Source organism: Phyllobates terribilis, unplaced genomic scaffold (genome assembly GCF_046119375.1).
Source record: "Phyllobates terribilis strain yellow unplaced genomic scaffold, ASM4611937v1 Scaffold_36__1_contigs__length_13169755, whole genome shotgun sequence".
Taxonomy (NCBI): Eukaryota; Metazoa; Chordata; class Amphibia; order Anura; family Dendrobatidae; genus Phyllobates; species Phyllobates terribilis.
This window is the reverse complement of record NW_027362796.1, coordinates 6,231,301-6,255,394: the sequence shown is the minus strand read 5'-3', so window position 1 is coordinate 6,255,394 and position 24,094 is coordinate 6,231,301. Positions and strand designations below refer to the sequence as shown.

At 46.9% G+C, this 24,094-nt stretch overlaps 2 protein-coding genes across 2 annotated transcripts in view; one reads left to right on the top strand and one right to left on the bottom strand.

The window, feature by feature from the left end:
• The window catches only part of LOC141182808 (uncharacterized), a 431,479-nt gene that overhangs the window by 366,667 nt on the left and 40,718 nt on the right, over positions 1-24,094 (top strand). The gene's annotated exons all lie outside the window — the stretch shown is intronic.
• The window catches only part of LOC141182804 (uncharacterized), a 141,440-nt gene continuing 118,069 nt past the window's right edge, over positions 724-24,094 (bottom strand). Inside the window, exons 2-7 of the mRNA XM_073660925.1 lie at positions 6,797-6,916; positions 6,563-6,667; positions 6,365-6,488; positions 6,184-6,281; positions 5,896-5,986; positions 724-2,595 (exon numbers count right to left, since the gene is read on the bottom strand). Of these exons, the coding sequence (XP_073517026.1) occupies positions 1,178-2,595; positions 5,896-5,986; positions 6,184-6,281; positions 6,365-6,488; positions 6,563-6,667; positions 6,797-6,865 (1,905 nt within the window). The 5' untranslated portion in view covers positions 6,866-6,916 and the 3' untranslated portion in view covers positions 724-1,177. The remainder of the gene's footprint in view (positions 2,596-5,895; positions 5,987-6,183; positions 6,282-6,364; positions 6,489-6,562; positions 6,668-6,796; positions 6,917-24,094) is intronic.

Here is a 24,094-nt window from a genome sequence, read left to right as displayed (position 1 = left end):
CTTCACTGCATTTTAACAATATAATCTTATTTTTTGGCAGCCCAATTATGTATTTACATCAGAAAAGAATCATGTTAATTTGTCTCATGCTCCTCATTAGTGCTCCTCCATTGTTTTACTATTAAGTGTTTCTGCAGTTAATATTTTTTCCTGTATAAATTATAATTAATACAATTTTGTAATTTTTTCACTATTATATGGGACTCTGACTTGAAGTTTTTTCCTCTTGTTTCTTATGTATGGAGGACTATGTGAGGCCCATTATACTGTATGGAGGACTATGTAGGGCCCATTATACTGTATGGAGGACTATGTAGGGCCCATTATACTGTATACTGGTCGGCCCACGACTTTGTCAAAGTTTTTCATTTTGTCCCTCTGCATGTTTTGAGCTTTACATCCCTGATGTAAAATCCGTTTGGGTAATGTACATGGAAATGGCAATAATGGAAAGCTGCTAACTGGACTTTGCTACAAGCCTCCTAATATAGCTGAACACGTAGAGGATGATATGCTGCAACATATTAAAAAGGCAACAAAAACAAGTCATGGTCAAAGTGTTGGATCCCTTGAAATTGTTCCAGAAAATGAAGTAATTCTCCCAGAAAATTATTGAAATTACACGTTTTGTTATACTCGTTTATTTCCTTTGCATGTATTGGAACAACACAAGAAAACAGAGAAAAAAAGGCAAATTGAACATAATTTCACACAAAATAGGCCGGACAAAATTGTTGACACCTTGCCAAAATTGTGGGTAAACAACTTTATTTCAAGCATGTGAAGCTTGTTCAAACACAATTGTGGCAAGTAACAGGTGTGGGCAACATGAAAATCATAACTAAAATCAATTAAAAAAGGGAGAAGCTGACTCAATCTTTGCATTGTGTGCATATGTGTGCCACACTAAGCATGGAGAAAACAGAAAAAATCTCTTCAACAAGGGTAAACTAGATAATTAGTACGCTGTTGTGGCGCTTTCTGGTTAAAACATTTCCCACAATCTGAACATGAAAAAGACTTCGCCCCTGTTTGGGTTCTCTGGAGCTTATCAATATCAGATTTCTGGTTAAGACATTTTCCATATTCTGAACATGGAAAATTCTTCTCCCCTGTGTGAGTTCTCAGATGTTTGATAAGAGTTGATTTCTCTGTAAAACATTTCCCACATTCTGAATTATGTGTGAGTTTTGTGATGTTTGATAAGATTTGATTTTGCTGTAAAATATTTCCCACATTCTGAACATGAAAATGGCTTCTCCCCTGTGTGAGTTCTCTGATGTTGGAAAAGATTTGATTTCTTTGCAAAACATTTCCCACATTCTGAACATGAAAATGGCTTCTCTCCTGTGTGAGTTCTCTGATGGTTGATAAGAGTTGATTTCACTGTAAAACATTTTCCACATTCTGAACATGGAAAAGGCTTCTCCACTGTGTGCGTTCTCTGGTGCTTAAGAAAACTAGATTTCAGGTTAAAACATTTTCCACATTCTGAACATGGAAAAGGCTTTTCCCCTGTGTGAGTTGTCTGATGTTTGATAAGAGTAGATTTCTCAGTAAAACATTTCCCACATTCTGAACATGGAAAAGGCTTGTCCCCTGTGTGAGTTCTCTGATGTTGGAAAAGATTTGATTTCTTTGCAAAACATTTCCCACATTCTGAACATGAAAATGGCTTCTCTCCTGTGTGAGTTCTCTGATGGTTGATAAGAGTTGATTTCTCTGTAAAACATTTTCCACATTCCGAACATGGAAAAGGCTTGTCCCCTGTATGGGTTCTCTGATGTTTGAAAAGATTTGATTTCTGTACAAAACATTTCCCACAATCTGAACATGAAAAAGGCTTCTCCATTGTGTGAGTTCGCTGGTGCACAACAAGACATGATTTGTTGTTAAAACATTTCCCACAATCTGAACAGGAAAAAGGCTTCTCGCCTGTGTGGGTTCTCCAGTGGCTATCAAGATGCCCTTTCTGGTTAAAACACTTCCCACATTCTGAACATGAATAAGGCTTCTCATCTGTTTGAGTTCTCTGGTGCTTAAAAAAATTTGATTTGTGGTTAAAAAATTTCCCACATTCTGAACATGAAAATGGCTTCTCCCCTGTGTGAGTTCTCTGTTGTTTGATAAGAGTTGATTTCTCTGTAAAACATTTCCCACATTCTGAACAGGAAAAAGGCTTCTCTCCTGTGTGAGTTATCTGGTGCCTAACAATACTTGATTTTTGATTAAAACATCTCCCATACTTGGAGCAGGAAAATCTATTCTTCGCTGTGTGAATTTTTTGATGTTTAAGAAAAGACTTTTTGAGAGGAAAACTATTTCTATATTCTGAATGTGAAAATGTCTTCTTTGCATTAGAAGCAGTTTGTTTTTTAATGCTTATTTTGTGACTTTGATTTTCCTTAGTAGTTGGTAATGTATCAGAAGACAGGACCTGTTTCAAAGGATCAGATGACAGATCTTTGCTGTGAAGGGATGATGGTAAATCTGGAGAAATGTCATTCACTTCAATTTTATCCTGTGGGATCTGAAAATTATCTGATTTGAAAATTGAAGGTGTCAGCTGTCCCTCTGATCTCCTGGTACAGTCATCTGTCAAGAATAAAACCAATTATTATTTTTTAATAAAATTTTTTTGAATTTTATATTTTTGAACATTACTACTTAAACTGTCTGTAAAAAATGCAAACTATATAAAAAAAAATCACTTATTCACCAGGACAATGACTATCTAATGGAAAACCTCATTGCATGAACCAGTGGAGCGTGGTGTTCAACTGTTTGTTCATTCTGCCTCCCAAATATGGAGTTAAAGGCGCAGGCTCTGTCCAGCCACTAAGATTAGGGTTGCTGGTACCTGTAGTACCATCGAGTCTGGCAGTATGGGTGTGTGTGCTGTCCAGCTGGAGTAATCTGCTCCTTGCTTCAGCCATTTGGAAAGCACCGCACCCTACTAAAGCTGGAAGCATATTGCCGGAAGCTGCCAGATACAGCCTTGTTCTCCTCTGGTTCAGTCCTCTGTGATCAGCTCCCGGCTTGTGTATTTGTTTCTGTTGTGACCTCGGCCCGTTTACTGACTACTCTTGTGTCTTCTGATTTTGTATTTTCTCTGCCCTCCTGGTTCTGACCCGGCTACCTGACTATTCTTCTTCCCATGTCACTCCACCGAATAGCAGGTAACACCGTGGCCCAAGCCTAGGGATCTCTGTGTAGGTTCAGATCCATGTAGAGGGGTTAAAGGGTGATGAGCAAAGTAATTTATGAAATCTATAAAAGGGGTAGATAAAACAAGCCTGTTCGTGGTGGCCATCTTTTGAGCTTCCAGGTGACCAAGACCAGCTCCCCCAATACATTGTGTCTGCAAACTATTCCAGCAAAATCTGCATTCCTAATAGCTTAAAGGCGCTTCGTCCCTTCTTATCCTGCCATGTGCCCAGACAGTAGTGTACAACCGTATATAGGGGATTGTCAGATTCAAGAGAAGTTGGAAAATAATTTGTAAGATCCATTTGTTTCCTATTATCCTTTGTGAAGAATTCCAAAGTTATCACCGCATAAAGTGACACACGTCAGATTTAAAAAATGGGGCCTGATTATAAACATAATACTGGCTGCAGGAAGGGGTTAAATCAGAGGATTACTGAAGTCAAAAACTGTGATTATACACAATAAAACATCTACTGAAATGATCAAACTCAACAGTCTTCATCAGAGAAAAATGAGTAACTAGTGGTGAAACCTCTCTGGGGTAATTAGAGTATGGGGCTCGGTGGCTTTTGGCAATCTAAACTATCGTAAGGGACAATATTTTCTGTCAGATGAGTGTCAAGAAGAAATATTAGACATTTAAAGTGAACTTTTTTATAATAGTGCAGAGCTGAGGGGTCTTAAATTTAGATCTCGGGCATTTGGAAGAGGCAATGGAGACCTTTTTGAAAGACTACCAGGGAGTTACAGAGTCACATAAGTGAGGCCGGCCGATCCCACCACAATGAAACTATCATACAGAATGAACTTGTGAAAAAAAGGAAAGAATATATAAACACTAGATGGTGGCCCGATTCAAACGCATTGGGTATTCTAGAATATGTATGTGGCCGACCGGGCGCGACTAATAAGCGAAGCAGCATTTAAATGGGTTGTGCACTACTTTAAATTAACCCCCAAATGTATCCCTCCAGGGCCCTTAATGAATTTTGTCATTACGTCATGTTGTCAATACTGCTTGTGACAACATCGCTGACCACGCACAGCCAGAACGTAATTCCTCCGGCTGCAGCCGGCTCTTGCTTCCGCTTACATCACGACTATTTGGGGCTGTAGCCAGGGGTCTCCTGTTCCGCGTACCACGGTGAATGATGGGGTGTGGGCGGGGTTGTCCCCCATCGTGTCACACCCAGCATCCACTGCGCGCTTTGTCAATGAATGCTCGTGCGGTGAATGCCGGGTGTGACGGGATGGGGGATAACCCCGGCCACAGCCCATCACTCATCGTGGAACGCGAAACAGGAGACTGCTTGGCGGCAGCTGCAAATAGTCGTGACATAAGCGGAAGCAAGAGCCGGCTGCAGCCGGGGGTCACATGCTGCCTGTGCGCGGTGACCCGAGTATAAGCAGAGACCCCGAATTTTACAACAAAAAACTGGGAAAATTTATTGACTTGAGTATAAGCCTAGGGTGGGAAATGCAGCAGCTACCGATAAATTTCTATATCCCGAGGCCGGACCAATCAGCGACGCAGGATTTCCTGGACAGAAGGACAGACAGACAGGATAAGACGATTATATACATGAGATGTAACATCCCCAACAACAACGTGTGTATGAGGGGAGAAATCCAACACTAAACTGGAGTTGAACTTGTTTATGGCGGACCATTGGAGCTACTGTGAGTCCTGACCAGAGTAGAGAAAGTATTAGCGCCCCCATTTCAGGAGAGATTGTGCAGTTATCTGAATTTCTTAGGATTGAAAACATAATATAGTTTCTGATTAGTGTTGAGCGAATTTGTTCGGCATTTCAAATTCGGGTTCGTGTTCGGGCGCGTCTGATTTTTTGGCGTGAACAGGCCGGAACCCCGAAAACAAACCCAAATTTGAAATGCCGAACAAATTCGCTCAATACTATTTATGATGTGGAGTGAATCCATGAAACCAGGGCTGGAGCCAACACATCTCCTGCAGGCGTGAATAAATGTATATTACAGCCATCAGCCACGCACAGCTTAGAGATATATCATGGCACAGGTGTAATGTTTTTTGTATAGTTTATCACAATCCTGTTTGAAGTTAGTTGGTTTTAAAAGAAACAGAACAGTCAGGATAAAGGGAAACTCTGGTGTTATTGTACAGAAATTCACACTTGGCCTCACTGCACATTTAATGTTGTAGATCATAAAAGTGAAGTTTGGCCAGAAAGACTGGACCTGGTCTTGTAGGGACCATATGAGGACATTCAGGAGCACAGAAGGGAGAGAAGGTGGATTCATCCAATAAGATATCAGGAATCTAGGAAGCCAACAGCATCATTACCCTCCGCTTTCTCTTACAGACCCAACATAATATTTTTCTTCAACTGATTTTCTTATTTGTCAGCACATTCTACGTACACTGTCATTTGGATTTGTAGTTTACAGATCTGGGCAAGTAACGGTCAGCGTCTCCTAATCCCAGGGGATAGGTGGATCCTCCAGTTTGTAAATTCTATAGAAAAGGGCTTTCACAATTACACAACGTAATTTGAACATTTTCGCACGGAGGAGAATGTTGTGGTCTAGCGGCAAAATGGTGATCACACGATTGTGATACGGCCGGACTACATGACTGATAAAGCAGCCACAGCCAGTGACCGAGAAGAGTCTGTGACTTCTCAGAATTTAGTGGTTACTACTCACCTGGGTAGTCATATGTAGGAATCTCCTCTTTACACCGCTCATCACCCCTCACATATGTCTCTGTCGTATTAATATGGGTCAGATCTTCACCCTGAAACAAATATTGTAAAAGTCACAGACAGATGGAAAAGTCACCTCTATGATCAGCTCTATCCTGCCATCTCCACCTTTCTCATTACACAAGTATAAAACATATAATACAGGTGGATAAAACAAGACTGAGCACAAGACCTTCACAGCCGTCTACACATCATAGGGGAGATCTCATGACACCTTCTATCCATCTACCTGATGATCCTGAGGAACATTGGGACCTTCTTGTTTACAGTCCTGTGGAAGAAGAGGACGGGGACATCTCTCTGGTGTTGTCCTCTTACTGGATAGATCTGGAGGAAACACATGCAGGGACTGAATTCATTCTTTACATACAGATAATTATAGGCCGTGTGTATTTAGTCCTGTCTATTACCTGGAGATGTGAGGGGCTGGTGAACCTCCATCATGACGTCCTTGTACAGATCTTTGTGTCCTTCTAAATACTCCCACTCCTCCATGGAGAAATAGACGGCGACATCCTGACACCTTATAGGAACCTGACACATACAATGATACCATCATATCCCCGATCCCTTCATAGTGTTACTGTATAATGTCCCAGCAGTGTCACCTCTCCAGTCAGCAGCTCAATCATCTTGTAGGTGAGTTCTAGGATCTTCTGGTCATTGATGTCCTCATGTATGAAGGGGTGAGATGGAGGTCCCGTGATTAATCTCTGGTTATGGAGAGACACATTAATAAATCTCACTCCAGACATTTCCAGAGTCCTCACCTCTCCAGTTCTGTCCATCTGATATTCCCATAGATAAGAATGATGTAATGTGACGTCATCAGAATCTCTCACCTCTCCAGTAAGACGGAAGAGGATCTCTAGGGTGAGGTGTAATATAGTCTCCCCAATCTTGTCCATCATTTTCCTGGATAAATCACGATCTTCACTGAGAGGATCCGGTATTTTAGAGATCTGAATAAGAAAAAGATAAGCTGATGGAACATCATAAAAATCCTGTGTAATAATACAATTGCTGGAGATAATAAGGGGAAACATATGAGGAGATTTATTATTTTCCAGCATTTAGTTTTTTCTTTACATCTAATAATAAAACCTATATATTTTAGGCCACAGACAACAAACAGTTTCTTCCTCGGAGACTGCAGCTGAACACGTTTCTCATAGACTCATCTTCCATAATGCTAATTCTCGTCTCATTTTCCGACACTGGAATTGGAATTCGCAATACTGCAGGAGAAATTTATTTCACGTGACATGAGAAATAACTACTTTATGATGAGGCAACATCTTCTACTACGGATCTAAAACCATATTTGGCCACAGTCCATCACTGACTACATCACCACCGGCCGTCTATATGAATGTTTCCCGTCTTCCCCGAACTGTAATCTTCTATCACGTTAGATCTCATATCTGATTCACACACAGAAGTTTGAGGCTTTTATAAAAGCTGTTTTGTTTGCACAAACACCGCGGACAGAAATGATTTGATACTAAAGTCTACATGTATAGTGTATTATGGGGTTTATTTCTGGCCTTAGGCTTTCCTATATTACAAGAAAACCCCCAGAAAAAAAGCAGATATTAAAATGTTTCAAAAGAAAATTGTCAGAAACAATTCTTGTAAAAAGAAAAAACATGCAAAAAGCAGAAGACCCATGTTGTCATTTTTTTAACAAGTTAAACATTTGTTTTTGGTTTTATGTGAATTCTTTTGGGCACCAGAACATAGATGTACACCGCAGGGATGGCACAGGTGTGGCTGCAATAAAATCCCTGGCAGTTTAACCACTAGCTCCTGCAAAAAGCAAACATGGCATCTAAGAAGGTGTGACAGAGTTTGGCTGAATGCCCCTCCTCCCCCCAAGTACTCGATAGTATGGGGCTGACTCGTTCCTACAATACTTAAATGCCTAATAATGGTTTCTGGGCCTGCAATGTACAAAAGTCTATTAGGCCGGGCCAGAGGCAGCATTCCATAAGTTACCTTTTAACGCCTCCATAAACATTAGACTAAAGTTGCATGGAAGCACAGATTTTTGTCGACTATATAATGTATTTGAGGGCCTCCCTACCGATGCAGTCAGTCATACAAATCACAGGAAAGCTGGAATATTTATGTATGGGGGAGTCTCTGGAGAGATAGCCGTCTGCCAAATGACAGTTCAGCCAACACTTATCTCATGTGTATGGGGCCGTTGGTATTACACTGACAGGCAGGGATAATACACGTCACTACAGTAGTACAGTGCATCACCGGAGCAATCAGAGGCTTCTGTGTTTACAAAAAAGGTTTAAAAAAAAGCTTTAAAGTGAAAATATTACAGTTTTAGCAAAAATAAATATTCGTCACTATAGGGAAAACATCATATAATGGTAAAATGGAGTCGAAGGTCAGCTCACTGTTTATTCAATGTACCTTGTCTGAAGATCACCGCATGGAGCCGACCTGGTCAGGGATTGTGAAGACCCGGGGTCTTCCGTGGGCGTAACGTTACTCAAACAACACAGGGTGAGGGTAAAACAGCGTGGCAATACTTTATTGAACCACAAAGCGGACAATAAAGACACAGAATAGTCCCAGCAAATACCCAAGATGGTACAACATTACATAGTCTCACCCTTAATTCTCCACCCACCTGGGACAGAAGAGCTGTGACTTTGGAGACTTCCAGGCTGACTACCTCCACCAGTGGCCCCCCACTTCTGGCGGGCCCCCACAGAGAGAAGGTAGCGGCAAGCTTAGGAAGCCAACAGTCCATCGAGGTACAAGACCAGGAGACCCGATGGTCCCATCCTGGCCTCTCCGAGAGTTTTTATGGGGCCAGGCGACCGGTGGGTCCCTCCTAGCAACCCCAAAACAACATATCGATGAGGCCAAGTGACTTTTTCGTCCTCTCCTGGACTCCCCAAAAGTATCCATGGTCTCTCTGATGGTTAATGGAGCAGATCTGAATCTTTCTAGTCAGGGCCAATACCCTTAGACTAGAATCATGTAGAATGCAAATCTGTGTCTCTTTAGATGACATGCAATCCATCTACTTTCCTGAAGGATGTCTCCCATTCTCCTTCTGATGTTCCTTGATTCTCTGTCCCAAGTCTCATTCTGTCTACAGCACTACAGACATCTTTGTTTATATTCACATCTGTGTGAGGTCATCAGGCCCAGGTAAAAGATGTAAAGGTGCAGGGATCACCTATCATTGTTTGAGCTAATCTATTTACATAGTTGGTATCACAGGGGCTGTTGTAACTAAACTTTCAGCTGACTTAGTACAATTTGTCATTAGCATAGTAAACATGATTGTTTCCAAACGAATAGAATTCAGCATTCAGGGTTATACAAATACTATGACCTTTTTTGATCAGCAAGAGAAATACAAATACATTTGTAAGTCAACACAACACGATAGTGTATTTCTCTTGACTTAACAAATCTAATCGTCTGGCTTATTAAGATTTTATTCTGTATCTTCACAGGGACATTTCAAGTAGAGAAAGGAGGAGAGATCGATTCTCCAGCATTGTCTATATTGTTAAAACCTCACATTTATTGTGAATTCATAAAAACTGTTGTGATGACATACCACCAAGTGCCCACATACCAAACCAATGCTTACTCCTGATTTGCAACATGTGAGTCTCTGTGATACTTTTATATCCTTCCATTTGGAACGCCTGAGTTTCTGTTGATTACAGAGTACTTCTCAGACAATTTAACCCTGTATTGTATGGAAGAAAATGATAATACATGTGAGGAGCTGCCCACTTACTAAAGACTATGATACTTTTCCAGCACGGACCACCATTTTCGTCAATATTATTATTGTGTGTTATTAGTGATTTACTTGTTATGTTTTATATAGTTCTGCATACTTGTCAGTATGTAAGATTCACTTGTAAAATGTCCTGGCAAAATGTCCAGCATTTCACTAATCTCATCTTTATCTCAGGAGTCCATTGTTTCAGCAACCAATAATCTCATTAGGTGAGTGTAGATTGTAGACACAGTGGAGCCGTCACCACAGGGGGTCTTACAAGCAGTCTCAAATGAAGGCTTCTAGAATATTCTTCATTGCTTTAGCGAACAGTAAATGCTTAAGGGAAAGGGTGTCATCACTTCTGAGCAGGGAGGGGGCTGACCCCAGAGAAGGAGGAGAGACATGTTTTAGTTTTGGGAGTTGGTGGAAGGATGCCGGAGGGTTAGGATTTGTGGCTGTGGACCTGGAGCTGATGGATGGCTTACGGAGTGTTGAAGATCTGTTATCAACTAAAGTGGATAAACGTGCTTCAGTTGTGGATATGACATTAGGATTTAAACTTCATTGAAGGACTGCTGCTACTGGATATCTGTGCTTTCATCTGTCGTCTAGAGGATCATGGACTGTGGCTACAGACTATACTGGCTGGAGATACGAAATCTGTGGGCCAACCAAAAGATGGGAGACAGTGGGCATCACCTGATACAAAGCCAGGGGAACTACTGATCCCAGGTTGAGAACTTAAGGACTGAGAGAACTGTATTTTGGGCCATTTACCTGGAATTGCTGCATTACCATGGCTGTGATTAATAAAATATTGTTGCATCGTTAACCTGCCTAGGTGATTACTTACAACCCACAACCTCAGGTCTCTACAATACACAAATACAACTCATGCATGAGACATTCAATAAAATCACTGGAAATCAAAGACAAATACAATTAATTGTACTGTAATATTAATCCTGTCTGATGTCCATTCCCTGTGGGGCTCTAGTTTGTAAATTAAATATCCAATATGACTTTCTATTTAAGATTTTTCTTTTCATATCTCCACCTCTTAATGGTTTATAAGCCTTTTCTATTCCTAATATCTGAAGGATCTGATATCCCCTTTATGTTTTTGTTAAAAGCATCTTGAAACCACAGACAGGTTTAATGTTGTGGGATTGATTGCGTCAGATAAATGTCTTCTAATACATGTTTATACATATAGCGGATCTGACGTCCATCCCACGTATTGTAGTTAACTCTCTATTAAATAGATGACCCCTATAGTGCTACAATTGATGAAATTGTGTATTGCAAATTGCTGTCCCGTTAGGTTTTCTTCAAATATGTCGGCTTTCTTAAGATAGTTGCATGCTTTACAGGATATATATCCACATTTTAAAAAATCCTTAGGCTGTGTGCCCACTATGCGTTTTTCAAGCGCTTTTGATGCGGATTTTCGGCAGCGTGAACGCTTGCAAAACACTTGGTAATCCGTGCCCCATGATCCCCAATGAAAATCTGCATGTTCTGTGCCCATGCTGCGGAATTTTCCACAGTGGATTTTCCTTGCGGGCTAATCCGCAGCATGTCCATTATTTGTGCATTTCTGCTTGCGGATTTGATGTCCCAATGCTCTTTTTTTTTACAGGTACTATGGTACCCGGGTCTGGAGAAGAGTCTCCTCTTCTCCAGACCCGGGTACCACCGCACATTGAACCGCATGGTATCCGCATCCGCAGATGCAGTGATGCGGATGTCATGCGGTCCAATGTAAGTCAATGGCGGCGAAAACGCAGCGATTCCGCAAAATAATTGGTAGTGCTGCGGATTTTTCCGCAATGATAATCCGCAGCGGAAATTTCCGCAGCATGTGCACAGCACATGCGGATTATCTTCGGGGAACATGGCAGACCACATTTTTAAGCGTTTCTGCAGCGGAATTGCCGCTACGGAAACGCTAAAAATGCGCATAGTGGGCACATAGCCTTATAGGATAACCAAGTTACATTGCGTTTGATATTTGTTTCTTGAAAAAAACTCAGTGAAAGTTTTCCGCCCAGTGTAGAAGACTTTTGGGATACAAAACTCAAACAAAATATGCAAAAAAAATCAAAAAAACTAAAGTTTGAAAGATATCAAAGACTACGAGTCAAATTCAATTTATACATGGAAATGAAACAAACCAAGAGCTACTGTTCTGAAATACAAGTCACACAATAAATTCAAAGGAAATAGAGGAGAGAGGAGGTCAGCTTCACAAATCCCAATGTGTCCATGGGTTCCTCTAATTATAATTCTCTGAGGACTTATCTGATGTATCAGTGGGATCAACTAAAGACAGATGGAACAAAAATAAATTCTCAAGTATTCCCCACAATTCAGCACAAAACAACAGGCCGGAAGAAAGCTCAAACGTGCCCGGACATGTGTGTTTCATGCCGGAGTGCATCACGGTCTCCTATCTGCGAATGCGCATGTCCGGAAGCATGCGTTCCACACCAGAGCGTATAATGGTTTTGGATTGCATACCACCAACATAGAAAAATCTTATCTCTGAGATCAGCGTCATGGGAGACTAAAAACAAGTATTGCACATTATCCCATCATGCAATAGGCATGTAGATCTACTTTATCACTACATAAGATATGGGATGATGGCGCACAGTATATTCCTAAATGGTCAAATTTGACCTCTATTGCACAATTAGAGATACAAAAGCATTACCACACTTGTTAATTATGAAATAGTATAAGTGGAATATAATTGATAAGTAATAATTCTGATATAGAAGCTCAGACACAATAAGTAAACCCCATTCACAGGGAACTGACTAGCAATGAGTAGAGTATACAATCTAAAATTATAATCCAGAATGGGACTGTATTCACACTAAACAGGTATAGGAAATTTGAATCCAGCCTAAAAATCCACTTACTTTCTTTTTTGAGGATACATCTATTGCGATCACCTCCTCTCACATTGGATTTAACCACCACAATGATACAAAAGGAGATGTCTCCAGTTTCACCGCAATATACACTGTTCTTGTATCTCACTAATGGGATCTACCGACCATGGCGTATATCGCCCAAATGCTCCCCTACTCTCCTCTTAGACACCCTCTTGATCTTGTCTATATATTCTAGGGGGCGGATGCATGTGGCTATATCTACTAGTCCTGGGGTTTTACAGCTGTAATAATCCCACTGGAAAAAAATTTTAACCATGGAGGAACTTGAGAAAGATTTACATGGTCTCATCCAATTATATGTACAACGTTCTCCAGATCTAAAGAAACCACAGATTCTTCTATCTAGCCAAATCCACTTTGGTGCAAGTGCAGTAGAAACGATGCACTAAATGGTTCCTAATTGACCGACCCTTTCTGAAATTTATTGTGGGAGTAGATCCCACAGCACCCCTCAGGTCCAAGTCGACCACAAGTATATCCCAGTGTTTTCTGAGGATAAGAGGATATAAAAGATACAGTCACTCTGATTGTCGTAAGTTTTTCTTATTCATGTTGTCCAAACTTCTTCTTGGTCTCTTGGATTGGTATGGAGGAGTGTCTCTCTCTCTCCCATTTTTCTGCAAATGATGATGCGGAATCCAAAATGTACCATGAGTACCCTTCATCCCTCAGGTCTATTGCCTGTATATTAAAATCTGTGACATTCGAGCAGTACCTTCTCAACCGTAAAAATTGGCCCTTAGGTTTTCCTCTTTTTATGGGGATGGGGTGGTGGTTATCCCACTTCAATAGTTTATTAGTGCTTGAAGGTTTATGGTAGATGAGTGTCCCTAGGGTCCCATTACAATCTTTCTTGATCAGTACATACAGGAAAGGCAACTGGTAATAATTGGTGTTGGTCTGCTCCTTTAAATAAAATGTACTTTTCAGGTTATATCCTCAGTACCCTCACTTATCTTCCCTTCTTTTGAGGCCCACACAGTCATACTCTACTGGCCCTTCTCCCCGCGAGTGGCGGTTGTGTATCGCCCTCCGGCCCCTCCCGTCAGTTTGTGGATCACTTTGCCACTTGGCTTCCAAACTTTCTACCCTATGACATCCCCACCCTCATCATGGGAGACTTTAACATCCCAATAGGCGATTACCTCTCCCCATCTGCCGCTCATCTTTTATCGCTTAACTTCCTCCTTCGGCCTTTCACAGCTTACTAATTCTACTACACATGAAGATGGAAATACTCTTTGACTTGATATGCACCCGGCTCTGTTCAATACATGACTTTATTAACTCTCCTCTTCCGCTCTCTGATCACAACCTTCTTTCATTCTCTGTCAAGAACTGTCACCCTGCTCAAGACACCCCCACTTTCCACACTTATAGAAATATACATGCCATTAACACCCAGAAATTTATGAAAACGTTGCAATCATCTTTGGCCCCAATGTCCTCCTTCTCATGCCCTGACTCTGCACTGAGGCATTATAACGAAACACTGCAATGCGCCCTGGGTGAAGGTGCACCTCCTACACAGAGAACAACTCGGCACAGACGGCGACAACCCTGGAACACGCTGCAAACATGTTTTCTCCAGCGGTGCTCCAGGTGTGCCGAACGCCTATGGACAAAATCTAATCTGGCCGAAGATTTCCTCCATTATAAATTTACGCTTAAAACCTATAACTCCGCTCTTCACCTCTCCAAACAAACCTACTTTAACAACCTCATCATCTCACGGTCCAATAATCCTAAACACCTGTTTGACACTTTTCACTCTCTCCTTAATCAAACAGCACAGGCCCCAACCACCGACCTCAGCGCTGATGATCTGGCCAATTATTGACCATATCTGACAGGAAATTTTCTCTCAATCCCCAAATGTTATGCATGCTCCTCCCTCCCACACTGCATCTTGCTCATTTTCTGACTTCGAACCAGTCATGGAAGAAGTGACAAGGCTCCTTGCTTCCTCTCGCTCTACCACCTGCACCAGTGACCCTATTCTCTCATATCTCCTTCAGTCCCTTTCTCCAGCTGTCACCACTCACCTAACTAAAATATTCAACCTCTACCTCTCATCTTGTATTTTTCTCTCTTTTTTTAAACACGCCAGCATACATCCATTACTTAAAAAAACATTCCTCGACCAGAACTGTGCTGCTAACTACAGACCTGTTTCCAATCTTCCCTTTATCTCTAAACTCCTGGAACAACTGGTCCACTCCTGTCTAATCCGCTATCTCTCAGATAACTCCCTTCTTGACCCTTTACAATCTGGTTTCCGCTCTTTACATTCTACTGAAACTGCACTCACTAAAGTTTCTAATGATCAACTAACAGCCAAATCTAATGGTCACTACTCCCTGCTGATTCTCCTGGATCTCTCTGCAGCATTCGACACTGTGGATCTACCTCTCTGACCGCTCCTTCACTGTGTCTTTTGCTGGCTCCTCCTCTTCTCCCCTCCCCCTTATTGTCGGGTTCCTCAAGGATCAGTTCTAGACGCCCTTCTTTTCTACTTATATACCGCTTCTATTGGACAAACAATCAGCAGATTCGGTTTTCAGTACCATCTCTATGCTGATGACACCCAATTATACACCTCTTCTCCGGACATCACCCCTGCATTATTACAAAATACCAGTGATTGTCTTTCCGCTGTCTCTAAGACTATGTCCTCCCTCTATCTAAAATTGAATCGGTCAAAAACTGAACTACACGTATTTCCTCCCTCCACTAACCTACCAATGCCCGATATTGCCATCTCAGTTTGTGCACCACCATTACTCCCCAGCAACATGCCCGCTGTCTGGGGGTCATACTCGATTCAGATCTTTCCTTCACTCGTCACATCAAATCACTTGCTCGCTCGTGTCATCTACACCTCAAAAACATCTCTAGAATCAGAACTTTTCTTACCTTTGACTCTGTAAAAACTCTTACTGTAGCTTTTATTCATTCTCGTCTGGACTATTGCAACTCTTTACTTATCAGTCTCCCTCTTTCTAAACTTTCCCCTCTCCAATCCGTCCTGAACGCAGCTGTCAGGGTCATATTCCTCACCTACCGATACAACCATGCCTCTTCCCTGTGCCAGTCATTGCACTGATTGCTCATCCAATACAGAGTTCAATATAAACTTATTGCTCTTACCCACAAAGCTATCCACGATTCAGCACCACTCTACATCTCCTCCCTCGTCTCAGTCTACCACCCTACCCGTGCCCTTCGTTCTGCTAATGACTTAAAACTAAAATCCTCCGTAATCCGAATCTCCCACTCCCGTCTCCAAGATTTCTTGCATGCTGCACCAATTCTTTGGAATGCACTACCCAGGACAATTGATTAATTCCCAATACTCACAGTTTTAAGCGTGCCCTAAAAACCTATTTCTTTAGACTGACCTATCACCTCAACACACTTATCTAACTGTCCCAGTTTTGGCCCATATTAAAATTTTCTTCAAAATCATGCTCATACCATCCATGCACTGATTAGCCTATGCCTGTACTGTACACATACTGGCTGGCTATCAGTTCATGTAGTGTTATGTACTTACCCTATTTAGTATATTAAGGCAGTATTATACAATATATGTACATTTTACCTTTTGTGTCTCCCCTATTTCCTTATAGACTGTAAGCTTGTGAACAGGACCCTCACTCTTTTTAATATCTGAGTTATGCTTATTCTGTAAAGTCTGTATTGTCTGTATAAGTCCCCCCTAAAATTGTAAAGTGCTGTGGAATATGTTGGCGCTATAAAAATTATTATAATTAAATTCAGATGTAAATCTAAGGCCCACTCTATTGATGTTGAGTTCCCCGTCTAATTCAAAAGATTGTTCACTCGTCCCTGACCAGATGATAAAAATGTCATCAATATATTTGTACCATACCCCAATATATGGATGCCATCACTTATGATCATCCCTGAATATTGTGGATTCCTCCCACCAGTCCAGGAATAAAAGTTAGCATATCAGGGGGCACAGGGTCTCCCCATCGCAGTACCCCTGAGCTGGAGGAAGTACTTCCTATCAAAAAGAAAGAAGTTATGAGTAAGAGTGAATTTTAGAAGATCCTCCATGAAGTCATTATGTCTGCTACACTCTATTGATCTCAATTTCAAGAAACGTCTTACTCCTCTGATATCATCCTCATGCGGAATATTACTGTACAAAGCCTCTATATCTAGTAAGGCCTGCTCCCCTACATGCATGTGACTCGCCCCCTGGGCCGTGGGGCACGCGCAACCGGGCGATAGGGAGACGTTGGGGGTAGTAGTGGCGGCCCGGTCCCGCGGATCAGGGTGGTCAGACCAATGGTAGTCTGCTACGTGCTTCAGACAATGTCCGACTACGCCACCCGTGGATTGCGGTTATTAGGAACCGCCGCTGCAAGGCAGTCCGCTGGGGCTGATGGTGTGTGCAGCTGGGATGGTGTGACTCCCCACGGGAAGAGTGCGACCCCAGGGCAGTGTAGCGGATGGTGGGGTTGATGGTAGTGCGAGTCCCGGTGCTAATAGTGCTGGAGGCGCGAATGAGCACACAGACGACAAGTTACAGTCCAGGGTCTTTACTCACAGTTCGTTTGTTCCAGGTCACTTCGGCCAGCAGTGACCGCCCGAGCCGTGCTGCGTCCACCAGGTGAGGGGCTCGGTCAACCCCCAGGCAGTTCAGGAGCATGGCACAGGACCCCCTTTTATCCTTTCTCTGGCCTGCCTCACCAGTGACCCACTTTTGTCCAGCTGCCGCGGACCTGTGCGGTTAAACGTGGGCCCCGTTCTCCGCTGTCCTATATGGTGCCTTCCTAGCAGGTTTGATGAGGTGTCGCACCAATATATGATCACGACGACCGGTCTTTGGCTGAGGGTAGTTTCTCCTCCACCAACTTGGGATCCGGTACCCTTAATCTGCCTGACCCTTCACCCTGGATTCTCGTGGGTTTTTAGGGTCCCTTCCACCTTCTTGTTCCTGAGCCCTTCTGTTTCTCTCTTCTCCTTCTTTCCTGTCCTGTCTTCTCCTCCTTCCCTTGGCCTCTTCTCCAGGCCCACTTCTCCTTCTCCTCTCAGGCTCCGGCCTCTTCTCTAGGCCTGCCTCTGGAGCAGCACTCAGCCTGAGCTGCTGCTCCCTGTCTTCTTCTCTGACTGAACACTGTTCTAAGATGGTGCCCACCTTTTATACCTCCTTCTAGCCATGAGCCCAGGTGACCAGCAACCAATGAGCTCCTTCCTACGCTCAGGAACCAACCCCTATCTGCCCCTACAGCACTGGGTGTTCCACCCCTCCCTCCCCACTCCAGCAGAGACATGGTCGGTCGTGCCTGCACTTCTGTCTAGTGGGAGCACCGTTGAGCTGTCCCTGGGAAATGGGGTGTGTGTGCTGCATGCAGCTAACTGAGCCCTGGTCCATACTCCATCCTTACCTGGGAGTGGAATATCACACCTCTGGTCTGAGGTGCAATACCCCTGTAGCGGCCGAACCCTCGGGGCGCTACATTCCCCCCTGGTAAAGCACAGCACGTCCTCGGGCTGGAAAAGAGCAAAAACAGGTAATTACAGGACATGCAAACTTTTTAAAACTTTTCACATCAGGAAACAGGTAACTTGGTTCAATTCCCTTTATGGGAAACACTCTCCTTTTCTTGTTACACTATTATAAAACACGTACTAATACTTCTGGAACTCTTTTGACATATCACACTATAGAAAACATTCACATCAATATCTAGCAGCATATAAAAACTTTTCATATAAAACACTTTTAATTAAAGCACATTCTTGTATTCCTGGTTCACGGTCGCGGTGCAACTTGCGACCAGGTGCTCTTTCTTTTTAAAGGTGCAACAGTCCATTTTTAACTTTGAGGTAGACGTTGCGGTTCTTGTATAAAACCAGTAGGGGGCGCTTTAAGAAGCGCAACTATATACATGGAATTGGCCGTTTCCAGTCCTCGGCCGGTGGGGATAGGGGAATGGCTGCTCACAGTCCTCAGCCTGTTAGGGGAAGAGGGACGGCTGCTCTCAGTCCTCAGCCAGATTACTTAGGGGATAGGGGCACACAGGTAACAGTTCGATACTTGTCCCAACGGGGACCACACTTTCAAGACGGGAACAGTCCCAAAAACGATTCGGATGTCCTGACGGGTAACTATGTACACAGGTACTTTGCTACTTACTAGTAGCGGTGTCCTCCATAGGCTCCTTCTTCCTCCTCATATGGCTCTTCAGACCCGTCCGGGTCCTCTTGGCTCTCCTCATAGCCGCGGTGTTGTAGCTCCTCCTCAGTGAGCCGATGGACATGTAGGGCATATGGTCCTTTTGCACCTACGTGGCGGGTGAAGGTGACCACATCACCAGGGTACAAGTCACGGCCACGATGCCCCTCAGGTAGATGACTTTTGACGTCCCTGCGGGTCACAAAGACGTCGCCTGCGGTTTCTGGGCCCCTGATGAAACCCCAGCCGTTCTCCATGTGAAACTTGACTATGGTCCCGGTGATTCGGGGACCACGGGCTGCTTGGGGGTCTTGGCGGGCCTTGCGTTTCTGTTCGGCACTCTGGGCTTGGAGCCGTTCCTCTCTGACGCGTCTCTCTCGTCGCTCCCGCTCAAAGGTCGCCAGTTGCTGATGACAGGCCTCCAGACGACGGACCGCGTCTGCCCGAGTCTCTTGGGAGAACCCCATCAAGTTCTCGCCGGTGGGGTCCCACGCAAATTGGACATCCTCCAGTGGGGGTAGGGGGACCTCCACGGGTTCTGGAGCCGGTATCAGAGGCTCGCGCGGGGGCTGGGCCTTCCATGGCTGATTGCTGATGACTTCGGCCGGCCACTCCAGGGGCAGTCCATCCGGACCGGTATGATGGGCAATCAAGTCCACACCCAGTCGTGGTATGGTAGAGGGACTTGATCTGGGGGCAGCGCCCGGGGGCACTCGGCCTTGCGACCAGGCCAGGGGTCTCTCGGTCGCGCTAGGTGGCAGTCCCGTCCGGGACAGGGGCGCAGGCTTAGCGATGGCGCCCGGGTCATCCAGGCCTTGCGACCGGGCCGATGACGCTTCTCGCTTTACGGCGCCCGGGGTCAAGGGGCGTGGTGACGGGAGGGGCGTGGCCGCGGCGCTCACCGCTTGAGGCCTAGCTGGAAGTAGTGGCGGCGTGGCAACAGGCGCGGTGAGTGGGGCTTCGGGTGCCGCGACTGGGGGCTGGGGCAGGCTTGCGGTTGCTGGGCTTGGGGTGATGACGTTCCCTTCACTTGCCTCAGTCCTCGTGGCTCCCTCCGCGGCGTCGCTTCCGGTCCTCTCTCCTCTTGCGCCGTCCTCCGAGGCAGGCAAACCGCGGGGTGCGGCTGAAGCCTGTCGCTGGTGGGTCTCGGCCTGCCGGGCCAGTTCTTTTCTCCACTCTGTGAGTGCATCTTGCTGCGCCCGGACCATCCTCCGCTCCAAGTCCTCCAGTGCAGCTTGCGCACGCTCCGGATCTCTGGGGAGCTGCGCCAGGACTTCTGCTAGGCTGCAGAGCGGTTCGGCCTGCAGCAGGCTTCGGGCCAGGAGACTGGTGCTGCTCAGGGCGTCCATTCCCGGGTGCGGTCTGTCTGGACTGATCCAGACCACCCCCTGCCCCGCAGTTTTCTTCTCTTCCCACCCCCATTGGGGGCGGCCCCGGGGCAACTTGGTGACAATCACTTTCAGGGGCAGCCCCCCCATGTTGATGGACATCTCCACTGCTGCATTCATGGCTGGTGGGGGCGGGCTCCTTCTTTGGCGCCACTCTGGGACCTGGCCCACGATGGGAGGTGGCTTCCTGCTGTCTTTTGGTGCACACATAATGGCGTCCGCTCTGCCAGGACGGGAAAAACGGATGAAGATGGCGGGAAACGGTCCAAGATGGCGTCTGATGGCGGGAATCGGCTCCGGATGGCGGGAAACGACTCCGGACGGCGGGAAACTTCTTTTTAAGGTACATGTGCAATTTTCTTCAGGCACGCAATACCCGTTTGTGGCGGGTTGGTCACGATCCTGCCGACTACGCCAAAGCTGACTCGCCCCCTGGGCCGTGGGGCACGCGGAACCGGGCGATAGGGAGACGTTGGGGGTAGTAGTGGCGGCCCGGTCCCGCAGCTCAGGGTGGTCAGACCAATGGTAGTCTGCTACGTGCTTCAGACAATGTCCGACTACGCCACCCGTGGATTGCGGTTATTAGGAACCGCCGCTGCAAGGCAGTCCGCTGGGGCTGATGGTGTGTGCAGCTGGGATGGTGTGACTCCCCACGGGAAGAGTGCGACCCCAGGGCAGTGTAGCGGATGGTGGGGGTGATGGTAGTGCAAGTCCCGATGCCAATAGTGCTGGAGGCGCGAATGAGCACACAGACGACAAGTTACAGTCCAGGGTCTTTACTCACAGTTCGTTTGTTCCAGGTCACTTCGGCCAGCAGTGACCGCCCGAGCCGTGCTGCGTCCACCAGGTGAGGGGCTCGGTCAACCCCCAGGCAGTTCAGGAGCATGGCACAGGACCCCCTTTTATCCTTTCTCTGGCCTGCCTCACCAGTGACCCACTTTTGTCCAGCTGCCGCGGACCTGTGCGGTTAAATGTGGGCCCCGTTCTCCGCTGTTCTATATGGTGCCTTCCTAGCAGGTTTGATGAGGTGTCGCACCAATATATGATCACGACGACCGGTCTTTGGCTGAGGGTAGTTTCTCCTCCACCAACTTGGGATCCGGTACCCTTAATCTGCCTGACCCTTCACCCTGGATTCTCGTGGGTTCTTAGGGTCCCTTCCACCTTCTTGTTCCTGAGCCCTTCTGTTTCTCTCTTCTCCTTCTTTCCTGTCCTGTCTTCTCCTCCTTCCCTTGGCCTCTTCTCCAGGCCCACTTCTCCTTCTCCTCTCAGGCTCCGGCCTCTTCTCTAGGCCTGCCTCTGGAGCAGCACTCAGCCTGAGTTGCTGCTCCCTGTCTTCTTCTCTGACTGAACACTGTTCTAAGATGGTGCCCACCTTTTATACCTCCTTCTAGCCATGAGCCCAGGTGACCAGCAACCAATGAGCTCCTTCCTACGCTCAGGAACCAACCCCTATCTGCCCCTACAGCACTGGGTGTTCCACCCCTCCCTCCCCACTCCAGCAGGGACATGGTCGGTCGTGCCTGCACTTCTGTCTAGTGGGTGGATGCTACAGGCTTGTGGGGGCTCTGGGGGCATGCTGTTGGCTTGTGGCTCTGGGTGGATGCTGGGGGCTTGTGGTGGCTCTGGAGGGGCATGCTGTGGGCTCTGGAGGGGCATGCTGTGGGCTCTGGGGGATGCTGCAGGTTTGTGGGGGTCTGGGTGGGATGCATGCTTGGGGGCTGGTGGTGGCTATGTGGGGGATGCTGCGGGCTCTGGGTGCTCTGTGGGGATGCGTTGAAGGGGCATGCTGCGGGTTTGTGGGGGCTCTGGGGAGGATGCTGTGGGGCTTTGGGAGGTTTATGGGGGCTCTGGGGGGTTATGGGGGCTCTGAGGGCATGCTAGGGGCTCTGGGGGGTTTGTGGGGGCTCTGGGGAAGGGGGGCGGAATGATGGTGCACGCCTGTGGGGGCTCTGGGGAAGGGGGGCGGAATGATGGTGCACGCCTGTGGGGGCTCTGGGGAAAGGGGGCGGAATGATGGTGCACGCTTGTGGGGGCTCTGGGGAAGGGGGGCGGAATGATGGTGCACGTCTGTGGGGGCTCTGGGGAAGGGGGTGTGGGACGATGGTGCACGCCTGTGGGGGCTCTGGGGAAGGGGGTGCGGGACGGTGGTGCACGCCTGTGGGGGCTCTGGGGAAGGGGGTGCGGGACGATGGTGCACGCCTGTGGGGGCTCTGGGGAAGGGGGTGCGGGACGATGGTGCACGCCTGTGGGGGCTCTGGGGAAGGGGGTGCGGGACGATGGTGCACGCCTGTGGGGGCTCTGGGGAAGGGGGTGCGGGACGATGGTGCACGCCTGTGGGGGCTCTGGGGAAGGGGGTGCGGGACGATGGTGCACGCCTGTGGGGGCTCAGGGGAAGGTGGGGGTGCGGGACGATGGTGCATGCCTGTGGGGGCTGTGGGGAAGGGGGGGGCGGGATGATGGTGCACGCCTGTGGGGAAGGGGGGGCGGGATGATGGTGCACGCCTGTGGGGAAGTGGGGGGCGGGATGATGGTGCATGCCTGTGGGGGCTGTGGGGAAGGGGGGGGGCGGGATGGTGGTGCACGCCTGTGGGGAAGGGGGGGGGCGGGATGATGGTGCACGCCTGTGGGGGCTGTGGGGAAGGGGGGGGGCAGGATGATGGTGCACACCTGTGGGGGCTGTGGGGAAGGGGGGGCGGGATGATGGTGCACGCCTGTAGGGGCTGTGAGGAAGGGGGGGGGCGGGATGATGGTGCACGCCTGTAGGGGCTGTGAGGAAGGGGGGGGGGGCGGGATGATGCTGCACGCCTGTGGGGGCTGTGGGGAAGGGGGGGGGATGATGGTGCACGCCTGTGGGGGCTGTGGGGAAGGGGGGGGGTGATGGTGCACGGCTGTGGGGAAGGGTGGGGGGCGGGATGATGGTGCACACCTGTGGGGGCTGTGGAGAAGGGGGGGGCGGGATGATGGTGCACGCCTGTGGGGGCTCTAGGGAAGTGGGGGGGGGGTGGGATGATGGTGCACGCCTGTGGGCGATGGTGCACGCTTTTGGGGCCTCTGGAGGGGGGTAATGTTTGTAGAGGGCAGTCTGCTGGGATTTGGGGTGTGGGTTTATGCTTTGGGGCCCTCTGGTTGATGTGGGGGGATTAATGCTGGGGGGATTTGGGGTGGTGGGTTAATGTTTCATTGGGGGACACAAAAAAACATTGGTGTATGTTGCTGACACTATGCAAAAAAAGCTTAGCTCTTCCCCAGAAGGGTGCATCTTCAACTGGCATGAAGCTAATCCGTTTTAGCTTAGTGTCAGTAGGAGGCAGACATGAGTCTGGACCCAGGCCCATCTCTACCCTAGGGTGTTTTCACATTGCGTTCTGTGTCGCCGTCGGGGCATACGTCTACTGTGTCTGAGAGTCTGCCAACTGGGACACAGAACGCAATGTGTATGTAGCCGTAGTTTTTTTTTTTTTTTTAAATTAACGATTCCCCTTTTTCTTTCAGATCCTGTTTGTAAGGGCGACAGTGGAATTGTTTCACTACTGTATCCTCTGTGGTCTACGAGTCAGGACCCTAACACAACAAGAGTGTTTGGGATTCCCTGGCAGACTGTCCTTGGCACTAATCTTCTGCCCGCTCGCCCCCCAGACCCAGAAGGATCAGGTTATCTCATGCCCAGCTTCATCATTGGTCTGCGAAGAAGGATTCAGGTTCTTCACCATAGATATGTCATACCAGGCAGTGAGGGTGCTCGATTCGCCACCTCCACGTTTTCCAGAGGCTCCTGTGGCCCCTCTTTTAAAAAATGC